Below are 12,976 nucleotides of genomic sequence, written 5' to 3' on the forward strand. Positions count from 1 at the left end.
TTGAAACTTAAGAGTACAATGGGAAGTTTGAACATGCAATCTACCCTCTGAAGGTAGATGATTTTCTAGAGAAATCTTATGCTCTTCCCTGGGACTTCCATTGTTCCTGAATGTTGGCTTCTGGTCCTAATCCAGGTTGGAATTTTGCTTATATTCCCATAGAGATGTTCTCATGGGAAAGGGAGGGAGAGGGCCACATTTATCACAGTCTGTCCATCTCAACTGATGTCTTTCTTTTGTGGTTTTCTGTTCGTATAGAACCTAGGCAAAGAGCACTTCAGAAAACCTGTGGTAAGTTTTCTCCTGCCTGAATTTGAGCCTTGCCATTGTCAACTCTCAAAGTTCGTGGTAGAATAAGCCCTTGTGCTTCCTCCTCCAGCCTCCTAGCCCAGAAGACCTTAGCATCATCTGCTTCACCAGTGGGACCACAGGTCAGTGCCCATGAAGCTGAACCTTAGACCCCTGGTCAGCCAAGAACATGATTTCAATTCTTGGCCTCTGGTAGGCTGGTAAATATTCCCTCTAACGAGCCCTATCCTTAGGGGCTCACAGCCTAAGGCTTCTAAGTGTGAATTCCCAAATGGAAAAACATAAACATAAGTAAATAAACTTCATTTAGTATACTGGGAGCTGTTTACATTCAATAGATTTCAAGGATCTTAAAGATGACGTCAGAAAGTCCTTTCCTCTGCCCCCACCAACCCACCACTCTCTTGATTTGACACCACTGGGATGGTTTCATTCAATCAAGATAACTCAGTGATAGTTCTCCATAGAGGGCTTCAACCCCACCCTACATCCACCCATCTGTTAGAATGCTTAATAGTTTTTAATGTGGTCCATCATGGTCTACAGTTATATTCATTCTAGTATGCCCAGTTTATAGTGTTTAGAACCATATAACTAGATAATATTGGTAGATCTGGAATTCCAAGCATATAAACAGCACAAGATGTGGGGTGGAGGGAGAAGGAGGGTTAACTTGAATTTTTCTTTGCAGCTATGCAACTATCTAAAATCATGGCTGTGCTCTGTGTAGTAGTAGAAGGCCAATGATGCATTCAGCAGTAGAATCTCCAGGGGAATTAATTATTCCTAAACAGAGGCATATACCATCCACAAAAAGACATAGTCACAGGAAATGCTCTTGGCCTTCTGGAATAAAACCAATTGAATCTAGTTTCTTTCAAGGCCAAAGGCTACCTATTAGTTACATAAAGTATCTTTCTCTCCACCTCTTATTTCCTACAGGTGACCCCAAAGGAGCCATGATAACCCATCAAAATATTGTTTCAAATGCTTCTGCCTTTCTCAAATGTGTGGAGGTCAGTGGTCAATTGAAAAAGAGGCTCTCATTAAAATGTGAATCTGTCATAAGATTTTTATTTTTGAAGTTAGAGCAGGCAGACACACACACACACACACACACACACACACGTTAAAGGCCTGAGTGTGGACAAACACCAGTGTGTTCTTTGTCTACAGGACTGTACATTTTCAAGCCTTGGTCTTTTAGGATCACTGTAAATTTCTACACTATATGTGGTTCAAGGTGTCTCAGATCTACACAGTGTACCACCTATACAGCTGTCTGTGGTAGTCCTGGGAGGAGGTAGTTTTAAAATCTCCATTGGAGATGAAAGTTGCCATGAATCTCATGTTGCCTTCTCTTGCTTCCCTGGCCTACATAGCATACTTTTGAGCCCACTCCCGATGATGTGACCATATCCTACCTCCCTCTGGCTCATATGTTTGAGAGGGTTGTACAGGTGAGTGTTGTATGTTCCTCGCAGTATGTGGCAAGGGGGTCCTGACTTGCTATCACATGTTTATTCCAAAGGCAGCTACACAGTATTTACTGTCCTCTCTCTGGTGTGAGAGGCGCAGGCAAGGAGTTGGCTCATGGGAGCTCTAATCGTGGTATGACCCTTCATTTCCTGCAGGGTCTTCCTCTGCTAAGTCTGCATGTGTCCGGGAGGATAGTACATGCTTCTGCCTTCATGGGGGTGTGTGAGTCTAGTGACATCACAGCTAGGAGCTTACTATCTGCCCTTAATTCTGAGCTGACACAAGACGTTGTCTTCTTTTTAAATTTTATTTTAGTTAGAATTTTTGAAAAGATCTAGGATTAGAGAGAAGGAAGTTCCCCACAGAGGATCAGGGAAGGAGCATTTGATCCACATAAGGTATGAGATGTCCCCCGTGGGAGTTTTTGCACCACACCTGAGTGTGTAAGGTGGTGCTGTCAGCATTGTGTGCACTGGAGGAGGTCTACTCTTCTGTGAATGTACTCCAGGCTTTTCAGGCTATTTTGAGGCTGATTTGAGAACCGAGAGCTGTGTCAGTCTTTCAAAAACACAGGTAGTGTGGTTGGAAAGTTCTCTCTCTGCTCCTTGCTACCCCCAAATGCCTCTTCAGCCAGCTCATGGTTGATGCCTAAAATGCCAAAATGCAAGATTCAGTTCTTTGGGCTAAAGTAATGATATCTGATTCATAAAAAATTGATTCTAAGAAACTTTAAAAAATATTTTAACGTAATTTATGAAACTGGGCTGGTCTTACGATTGAAGGCAGGTTCTGCTTTAATTGGCAGTGCTTTCTTAGTGCCACATAATGAATTGCATCTTACAAAGGATGATTATCTTAGAGACTGTCACACAGACCTGTGGTGGAGTCTGGGGGACCACACAGTCTCAATATCTGTCTCATCTGTCATGCCACCACAGCAGAAATAAATATTCATCCTTTTTTGGGGGAAGGCTCTCAGAGTCTTGAATTGGTGGGGAGGTGCTGTGTAAGGAAAGTATCTGTGTGCCTTAGCCACTTCCCAAATTCCTTCCAAGACAGGTCCCCACTAAAGGGGCTATTTGCCTCTAAGCTCTGTAATTTGGTTTTGTTTTCAGACTGTTGTGTACTGCTGTGGAGCCAGAGTTGGATTCTTCCAAGGGAATATTCGGTTGCTGGCTGATGACATGAAGACTTTGAAGCCCACATTGTTTCCCACGGTGCCTCGAGTCCTTAACAGGATCTACGATAAGGTACTAACTTTCCGCTGAAGGGACTCTCTGTGACTTAGGCCTGCATGAAGGAACTCTGTACTACTATGAGATTTACTCCACCTCTACCTTCACCCTCTACAAATATCTACGTAAAGCCATGTTTACAGGTCAAGCTATGAAAAACCATTATAAATACAATCCCTGCCAGGTACAGTGGCTCACTTCTGTGATCTCAGCACTTTGGGAGGCCAAGGCAGGCAGATTACCTGGGGTCAGGAGTTCGAGACCAACCTGGCCAACATGGTAAAACCCCATCTGTACTAAAAATATAAAAATTAGCTGGATGTGGTGGCGAGCGCCTGTGATCCCAGCTACTTGGGAGGCTGAGGCAGGAGAATTGCTTGAAGCCGGGAGGTGGAGGTTGCAGTGAGCCAAGATCATGCCCCTGCACTTCAGCCTGGGCAACAGAGCAAGACTCCATCTCAAAAAATAAATAAAAATAAAATTAAAAAATGAAAAATAAATAAGTACAGTCCCCTTTTCCTTGGGCAAGATGACTTGGACCTGATCTGAAGAAAGAGCTTGACTCAGAGACTTGGGGAGCCCCTCAGGGTTCAGCAGACATCTGGGGAAGCTGTTCCCTTGCTGAAGTGCTAGGCCTCATGATACACATTTCAGAAGAATCCTCTCATTGAATCCTCACAAAATCATAGTAAATCATACTTACACCTATTATTTCTAACTTATGACGAGGAAAATGAGCCTCAGAGGTTAAATAACCTGCCCAGAGTCACATCCAAAAGGGGTAAGGCAGAATCAAGCTTTCAGTAGTCTTGTTTCAGCAGTCATGTTAGCGAGTCATGCCGATGACTAGCACTGCTCTATTTTTCATTAGAAATTACAGAATGGTGATTTCTGTAATTCTGTCTTCCTCTTGCATTCATTAGCTGAGATTCTTCCATAAAGCCTGGTGAATATTTGATTATTTTTATTTATCAATCTTCAGAAAAATGGATTTGTGTCTCAGCAATCTTCAAAAGTAGCCAATGAGATTTTCTCTGTGTATTTTTAGGAATTCATAATTTTCAGATTTGTTTTTTAAATTTCAGTCATTCTTTTTTTTTTTTTTTTGAGACAGAGTCCTACTCTGTCACCCAGGTTGGAGTGCAATGGCACGATCTCGGCTCACTGCAAGCTCCGCCTCCTGGGTTCAAGTGATTCTCTTGCCTCAGCCTCCTGAGAGCTGGGACTATAGGCATGCACCACCACACCCGTCTCATTTTTTAAATATTTTTTAGTAGAGATGGGGTTTCACCATGTTGGCCAGGCTGGTCTCAAACTCCTGACTTCAAGTGATCCACCTACCTCAGCCTCCCAAACTGTTAGTCTTTCTTCTTGATCTTCTAATTGCCCCATCTTGGCAGTTGGAAACCCTCATCAAGTTGCTCGGGTGACCTTTTGACAATACCCCTGTAGCCTCTGATAGCTTCCTTGGTTTCTGGCACAAGTTGTCTCAACCTCATCTTGTATATTTCTCACCTAATTGTTAGATTGTCAGATTGCTTCAAGGATCTGTCAAAGCTATTTCAATCCAGGCAATATAGTATGTGATGATTCCTCAGGCTGGGATCCATGAGGAAGTAATACATGGCCATTCTTCACATGCTTTGGAACCCTCCCCCACCTCCCCAACCACCTCTGAGATTTTAACACTTCCTTTCACTATTAGGACTCTCAGAAGATGCTAAATGGGCTCCGGTGACAGGGCAGGCGGTGTTCTAGCAGAACCGATAACAATTCCAACAGTTTCTTACCATGCTATGCAATTATTAGATTTGGTTGTTATTATGGTTTTTGTTCATATGTTGTTTTGTACATTTTTTATTTTTCAGAGATAGTTATTGTGTAGTTAATACCTAATACGCAGTTCACTTCCTGAATGTATTTTTAAAATGAAGGACTTTATTAGCACAGGTCTCTAATACTAACTCTTTATCAGTGACTTGTTGAGGGAGGGTGAGTCTTGTGAATGTTGAAGAAAGATAAATCTCTTTTAGATGAGGGAGGTTTCAAGAATGACATGATGCAGGAAGCATCTGAGCATGGATCTTGGAGAGAGATTATGACATATTGGTACAATGATAATGTTATAGGCATAAGAAGATGCTTATGTCCTAGAGCACAATTTACATTAGAAGATAAAAATTATCACCCCTGCTTGACTGGAGGCCCAAAAATGGGGGTGTAAACATGGAAGATGGACGGAGAGGGATTCTCCAAATTTTGAACAAGAAAAAAAGACTTCAATTGCCTTGAATCTGACTTCCAGTAGGGTGGAATCTTGAAAGCCAGATACGGAGTTCAGGACTAAATTTTGGAAATAAGGGGTCACTTTGAGCTGTACTTGGGGAAGCTCTCCTTTGGCAGGAGTGTGGTTGATGGAACATACGGTCACAGTGAGGCCACAGTCAGGGAGACCAGGGAAATCATGTGAGCTAGAAAAATGGTGTCAGAGTTAAGCCCGACGGGAAGAAATCATTTTAGTAGGAAGAATTAAGCCCGGCCAGGCGCGGTGGCTCAAGCCTGTAATCCCAGCACTTTGGGAGGCCGAGACGGGCAGATCACAAGGTCAGGAGATCAAGACCATCCTGGCTAACATGGTGAAACCCCGTCTCTACTAAAAATCCAAAAAAAAAAAAAAAAAAAAAAAAATTAGCTGGGCACGGTGGCAGGTGCCTGTATGTAGTCCCAGCTACTCAGGAGGCTGAGGCAGGAGAATGGCGTGAACTCAGGAGGCGGAGCTTGCAGTGAGCCGAGATCACGCCACTGCATTCCAGCCTGGGTGACAGAGTGAGACTCTATCTCAAAAAAAAAAAAAGCAGATTCCTAGGCTGCCCTTTGACCTACTAAATGAAAAGCCCTAGAGGTAGTGCCCATTGAGCTGTTGTTTTTTTGTTTGTTTTAAATCTAGTACCCCCCAGGTGACTTTGTAGGCAGTCCCTCTTTATCTCAGTTGTCAAGTTGTTTCCCAAGGACTAAAAATTGGGGCAGTAAAGGGGAGGAATGGAGCTTTGCATTAAGTTCACTTGTTTCTGAGCATGGCCATAATTCTCTGGGCTCATCATTATTCACAATCCAGTTCATGAGTGTGAGACTGTGAGACCACTTCCTTATGAAGCTAGAACACACTGTTTCTTGCTGACTAATGGCCTTGATGAGTATCTCCAATAGGTTTCCAACTAAAAGGAGCTATCACTCTGCAGGTACAAAATGAAGCCAAGACACCCTTGAAGAAGTTCTTGTTGAACTTGGCTGTTGCCAGTAAATTCAAGGAGCTTCAAAAGGGTATCATCAGGCGTGACAGTTTCTGGGATAAGCTCATCTTCGCAAAGATCCAGGTAGGTTGGGCAGGTCCCGGACTGAAGCAGGCAGATACCTGGGCTGCCCTCTGACTCCACAGACCTTGCTTTTCTTCTGTTGCTTGAGCGTCACTTTAGCTAGAGATCCTTTCACACTTTTTGTCCACTGCTTTTTGAGATCTTTCTTGTACTACTTTACTACTAAAGAGAGTAGGTCAAAAAAAAAAAAAAGAAAAAAAAAAGGCAGGCTGAGTGTGGTGGCTCATACCTGTAATCCCAGCACTTTGGGAGGCCTAGGTGGGCAGATCACCTGAGGTCAGGCATTCAAGACCAGCCTGACCACCATGGTGAAACCTGCTCTCTACTGACAATAGAAAAATTAGCCGGGTGTGGTGGTGGGTGCCTGTAATCCCAGCTACATGGGAGGCTGAGGCAGGAGAATCGCTTGAACCCAGGAGGTAGAGGTTGCAGTGAGCTGAGATGGCACCACTTCACTCCAGCCTGGGCAGTAGGGCCAGACTTTATCTCAAAAAAAAAAAAAAGAAAAGAAAAATATTTTATTTAGGTTCTAGCACTCTCTCTTATTTTCTTTGGTGGTCTGTTGAGATTATAAGCAATTTGAGGAGCTGAAGAATACAAATTATTTGAGAAATATATGGCTTCTGGTCCCAGCTCTAGATAGTGATGACAATAATAGCTAACATTTTAAGTGCTCTTCTACAATCCAGACTGTATTCTAAGTGCTTTGTAAATTAACGTGAGAATTGATATCAGTTTAATTCTCATAACAACGCTGGACAGGCTATTATACCCACTCTACAGTGGAGGATATTGAAGCCAAGAGAATAGGTTTTAGTATGTCTTTTGTTTCCATTGAACAGGCCAGCCTGGGCGGAAGGGTTCGCATAATCGTCACCGGAGCTGCCCCCATCTCCGCTCCAGTCATGACATTCTTCCGGGCAGCAATGGGATGTCAGGTAAGCCAAGCACCTTCTTTGAAAATAGGCCTGTTCACTTTTGCATAAACAAGCTCACTGTTTAAAAATGAAAACAACTAAAAGGTACCAAAATGAAAGTCACCTAAATTCTCAAAATCCAGAGAAAATATTCTTCTAATCATCTCTTCAGGCATCTGTGTGTAGAAACCTTCACATAAATAAAACTAGTGCTCTAAAACACTTGTTAACATTGCTCCTTGTCAAATAAAGCTCAGCATCATTTTAATGATTTCTCAATAGTTTATTGAATGTAGTTGACCCTTGAACAATGCAAGAGTTAGGATTGCCTACCCTCACGCAGTCAAAAATTCATGTATAATACTTGACTCCCCGGCCAGGCGCGGTGGCTGGTGCCTGTAATCCCAGGTACTTTGGGAGGCCTGGGCAGGCAGATCACGAGGTCAGGAGATAGAGACCATCTTGGCTAACATGGTGAAATCCTGTCTCTACTAAAAATACAAAAAAAATTAGTCAGGCATGGTGGAGGGCCACTGTAGTCCCAGCCACTCAGGAGGCTGAGGTGGGAGAATGGCGTGAACCCGGGAGGTGGACCGTGCAGTGAGCAGAGATCGCGCCACTGCACTCCAGCTTGGGCGACAGAGCGAGACTCCGTCTCAAAAAAACAAAACAAAACCAAACAAAAAACTTGACTCCCCAAAAACTTAACTACTAGTAGACTACTATTGACTAGAAGCCTTACCAATAATATAATTAATCAACATATATTTTATATATGTATTATATACCGTATTCTTACCATAAAGGAAGTTAGAAAAAAGAAAATGTTATTTAAAAAATCATAAGGACGAGAAAACATATTTACTATTCATTAAGTGGAAATGGATCATTATAAAGGTTTTCATCCTCACTGTCTTCATGTTGAGTAGGCTGAGGAGGAAGAAGAGGAGGTGTTGGTCTTGCTATCTCAGGAGCAGCACAGACAGAAGAAAATCCACCTGTCGGTGGAGCTGTGCCGTACAAACCTGTGTTGTGCAAGGAAGGGTCAGCCGTACTCAAATAACTAATCTCCTGTTAATGGATACTTGAGTTGCTTATGATATTTTTCATTGTTATAATCAATTAATCATTAATCTAGAATAAATCCATGCAAGAAGGGATTACTCTGTCAAAGTGTATGTCTCTGTGTGTGTGTGTGTAACAGTGTACATTATCAAACTTACTTCCAGAAAGATGTTTTTTACACATTTCTGGAAGTATATGAGGCCTTATTTGCCCACGCTCTTGCCAGTGACAGACTTTATCAGTCATTTAGATATTAGCTAATCAGATAAATGAAAAATCTTATTAAGTTTCGTTTCTTTTATTTACACCAAACATCTTTCTATTGCTTACTGACATGCATATTTCATCCATGAATTATTCTATTACTTCCTTATAGAAAAACAGGCAAAAGATAATTTGGTCCTTTTTTATATCTCTAAGAGTTCTTCACAGAGTAATACAGGTTGAGTATCTCCCTATTTGAAATGCTTGGGACTAAGTGTTTTGAATTTTGCATTTTTTTTCCAATTTTGGAATATTTGCATTATAAAACAGTTGAGCATTCTGAATCTGAAAATCCAAAATCTGAAGTGCTCCAAAAAGCATTTCCTTTGAACATCATGTTGGCACTCAAAAGGTTTTGGATTTTGGAACATTTTGGATTTCAAACATTTGGATTAGAATAGTCAACCCATAATATTACCTTTTGTCATATTGGAAAGATTTTTCCTAGTCTCATCATTTTGCCCTGTGTATTGCCATATAAAAATTTCCAATGTTTTTATAGTCAAACTAAATAATCTTTTATATTTGTAGGTTTTAAATTGCTTAGACAGGACTTCTTAACCCCTGATATTTCATAAGACTGTTTCACCCTTATTTTCTGGCAAACTTACCATTTTCCATTTTTTCCATGTAAGTCTCAGTTCCACCTGAAATCTGTGCAAGTGCTTGGTCATGCATATTGTCTCAATTTTCACCCAGATGGATAGTTTATTCATTCAACAAACCATGCAGGGCATGAACAAAACAGGCACAGACTTTTCCTCATGAGTCCCCTATCTGTCTAACCACAATCAAAAGAGACTCCAGATTGATGCCAAGGCCTTGAGGCCCTGTAGTCTTTCAAATTAGTATCCTCTTAACCATTTTTAATACTGTCCTTTCCTTAAGCCCCTAAAACCAATAGATCGGCAGGTTCTGTTGCTAACCCCCTCCCAGAAATGTCTTCTTTAAGCCTTCCTCTGTCTCCCAATTCTGCCTATCACCAGCCACACCCACCATTGCAGCAGACTGTGAACTTGTTTCCTGCCCCCAGCCTCTCTCTAATCAAGATTATCTTCTATACCAGGGATTGGCAAATTGCAGCACAAGCTAAAACTAGTCTGCAGCCAGTTTTTATTTTTAAAATATTACTGAAATACAGCTATGTCCATCCATTTACATATGTACTGTGGCTGCTTTCGTGCTATGTTGGCAGAGTCAAGTTTTGAGTCAGATACCAGATGGCTCACAAAGCGGAAAATATTTACTATCTTGGCCTGTACAGATAAAGTTTGCCAACTCTTGTTTTATATCACAATGGGAGCTATTTCCCTTAAAAAATGCTACTCTCCTTCTTCAGTTCCTTCACTGATGCTCCATTGCTCAGGTTCAAGTTCAATTGCTATTGGGTTGACCATCACTTAGTGAATAACTTACATGTTCCCACCTACTTGAAATGCTGCATTTTCTTTCCTTTTCTTTTCTTTCTTTCTTTCTTTCTTTCTTTTTTTTTTTTTTGAGATGGAGTCTTGCTTGCTGTGTCACCCAGGCTGGAGTGCAATGGTACAATCTCGGCTCACTGCAACCTCTGCCTTCTGGGTTCAAGCGATTCTCCTGCCTCAGCCTCCTGAGTAGCTGGGATCACAGGCGCATGCCACCAGGCCCGGCTAATTTTTGTATTTTTACTAGAGATGGGGTTTCACCATGTTGGTCAGGCTGGCCTAGAACTCATGACCTCAGGTGAATCTCCCGCCTCGGCCTCCCAAAGTGCTGAGATTATAGGTGTGAGCCACCATGCCTGGCCAAAATGCTGCTTTTTCATGTAAAGTTCTATACTTTGGTCTATTTCCAGACCCTTTTGGTTTCTGAATGGCCAAAAGTCTTGGTAGTAAATACTTTGCAGCTTGGGTATGAGTTCAAGGTTTTTTTGTTTGTTTTGTTTTGTTTTGAGATGGAGTCTTGCTCTGTCGCCCAGGCTGGAGTGCAATGGCATGATCTCAGCTCACTGCAACCTCCTCCTCCCAGGTTCAAGTGATTCTCCTGCCTCAGCCTCTTGAGTAGCTGGGATTACAGGCACCTGCCATCATGCCCAGCTAATTTTTTTTGTATTTTTGTAAATATGGGGTTTCACCATGTTGGCCAGGCTGGTCTCGAACTCCTGACATCAGGTGATCCTCCAGCTTCAGCCTCCCAAAGTGCTGGGATTACAGGCGTGAGCCACCGCCCCCTCCAAGTTCAAGGTTTTAAGACACTAAGTGGTCTCAAACACTTAGAGACCTTGCTTTCCTCATGTCTTGGCCATAACACATGGGCAGCTCACACTTTATCTTGAGTAAATCTACAAGCTCTTCTTTGGTTTCCCAGGTGTATGAAGCTTATGGTCAAACAGAATGCACAGCTGGCTGTACATTTACATCACCTGGGGACTGGACATCAGGTAAGTCCTCCATCTGCTGGGCAGGAGGTGCCATGGTTGGAAGAAAGGCTCTAACTGAACTAGGACTTTGGAGTTTAGATAACCTCAGTTCTCTGGACTAATGTGGCAAATGCAAAATTCAAGTATTGGGCCCAGGCCTGCCTACCTTGGCTAGTCTGCATTGGTGCCAGGTGATTTTTCAGTCTTACTCCTCTAGAGTCAATTCATAAATATTTCAGAAATATGCCTGGAATTATCACCATGCAAGAGTTTCTCAGCTGATTCCGCGTGGTGTGTTCTAGGTCACGTTGGGGCGCCCCTGACTTGCAATTACGTGAAGCTGGAAGATGTGGCTGACATGAACTACTTTTCAGTGAATAACGAAGGAGAGGTGGGTAGGTCATGCCCTGTGGTCAGACAATCATGGTGGGGTGGTTTATATCAGAAGGAGCAAATAATTGTAAGCAAACTTGGATTTGGCCCCTTTGAGATCTTTAGCAAAGAATTAAGCACTCTGAACTTCACTTTCCTATCCCCTGTAGTGGAGACTAAGATCTGGTGCTCTTCACAGTGTAGTGGAAGCCATCAAATGATTTAAGGGGGAGCAGATGTTTCATAAACTGCCCACGCTGGGAGGAGCAGCCTTTGCTATTGTCACCACCTTGTATTGTCTGCTGTGCAGATCTGCATCAAGGGTACAAACGTGTTCAAAGGATACCTGAAGGACCCTGAGAAGACACAGGAAGCCCTGGACAGTGATGGCTGGCTTCACACAGGAGACATTGGTCGCTGGCTCCCGGTGGGTATATCGTCAGAACTCCTGGAAGTCTGTGCTAATGGACAGGGAAGAACAATTTGCTTATAGCAAGAGGGGCAGAAATGGAAGCAGGTTAATCAGCTGAGGCAGCTGGAGGGGATTAGATTTGTACCCTACCTGGCTTATGACTTCCTCATACTATCCAGAGAAGAACATACAGACTGAGGTGGTGGATCACCTGAGGTCAGGAGTTCAAGACCAGCCTGGCCAACATGGCGAAACCCCGTCACTACTAAAAATACAAAAATTAGGTGGGCCTGGTAAACGGGCACTTGTAATCCCACCTACTTGGGAGGCTGAGGCAGGAGAATCCCTTGAACCCAGAAGACAGAGGTTACAGTGAGCCAAGATTGTGCCACTGCACTCCAGCCTGGGTGACAGAGACTCTGTCTCAAAAAATAAAATAAAATAAAACAAAAAATAAAAAAAAGAACATACAATTGAAAGAATCTAGATTAACTTGTAACTTAAAAGTTAAAAAAAAAAAAAAGAATATAGGCTGGAAGTCAGGAGATTTGTGTTCTAGTTGCAGCTCTTCCATGGACCAACAATATGAAATTCTGAGAAAGTAATTTAATGTGTGAATAGGAGCTGCCAAAGCTAGAAAGTCTTTCTTTCTTAAAAAATTTTTTTATAGAGATGTGGTCTCGCTGAGTTGACCAGGATGGACTCAAACTCCTGGCCTCAAGCGATCCTCCTGCCTTGACCTCCCAAAGTTCTTGGATTACTGGTATAAGTTGCTACACCCAAAGTACCGTCAGAGAGTACTTTTGGTATTTTGATCACACTGTTATAGAAGACACCAAGATGTAGACCAGTTGAAGTGTTTTCTTCCTGCCTTATTCCTTATCAAATATACCACCAGCAAGCAGTAAGTCAGTGATCCTAGCACTGTTTTTAGAACCAAACTGAAGGTGGGATTCTTTAATACATCAGGTAGACCTGGACATAAGAGTTGGCATGGGTCCCCTGCAATGGAATAGATTTGCTACCAGCCAAGGAAAAATTAGGTGACTTCTCCAGGAAAGGAGTAGGGAAATGTACTATTCTGTCCTTTTTTCCCCCCCCTTAACTTTTCTTGAGGCAGAAGTTGTCATTTGAGGCCAAGTCCTAACACTTTA

At 42.5% G+C, this 12,976-nt stretch overlaps 1 protein-coding gene across 1 annotated transcript in view; it reads left to right on the forward strand.

Moving 5' to 3' along the window:
• ACSL5 (acyl-CoA synthetase long chain family member 5) overlaps positions 1 to 12,976 on the forward strand; it is a 52,007-nt gene that overhangs the window by 34,552 nt on the left and 4,479 nt on the right. Inside the window, exons 8-17 of the mRNA XM_007964103.3 lie at positions 259 to 291; positions 380 to 431; positions 1,252 to 1,325; positions 1,692 to 1,769; positions 2,904 to 3,038; positions 6,263 to 6,397; positions 7,240 to 7,335; positions 10,987 to 11,059; positions 11,341 to 11,429; positions 11,721 to 11,837. Coding sequence (XP_007962294.2) covers positions 259 to 291; positions 380 to 431; positions 1,252 to 1,325; positions 1,692 to 1,769; positions 2,904 to 3,038; positions 6,263 to 6,397; positions 7,240 to 7,335; positions 10,987 to 11,059; positions 11,341 to 11,429; positions 11,721 to 11,837 — 882 coding nt within the window. The remainder of the gene's footprint in view (positions 1 to 258; positions 292 to 379; positions 432 to 1,251; positions 1,326 to 1,691; positions 1,770 to 2,903; positions 3,039 to 6,262; positions 6,398 to 7,239; positions 7,336 to 10,986; positions 11,060 to 11,340; positions 11,430 to 11,720; positions 11,838 to 12,976) is intronic.

This window comes from Chlorocebus sabaeus, chromosome 9 (assembly GCF_047675955.1).
Source record: "Chlorocebus sabaeus isolate Y175 chromosome 9, mChlSab1.0.hap1, whole genome shotgun sequence".
NCBI lineage: Eukaryota > Metazoa > Chordata > Mammalia > Primates > Cercopithecidae > Chlorocebus > Chlorocebus sabaeus.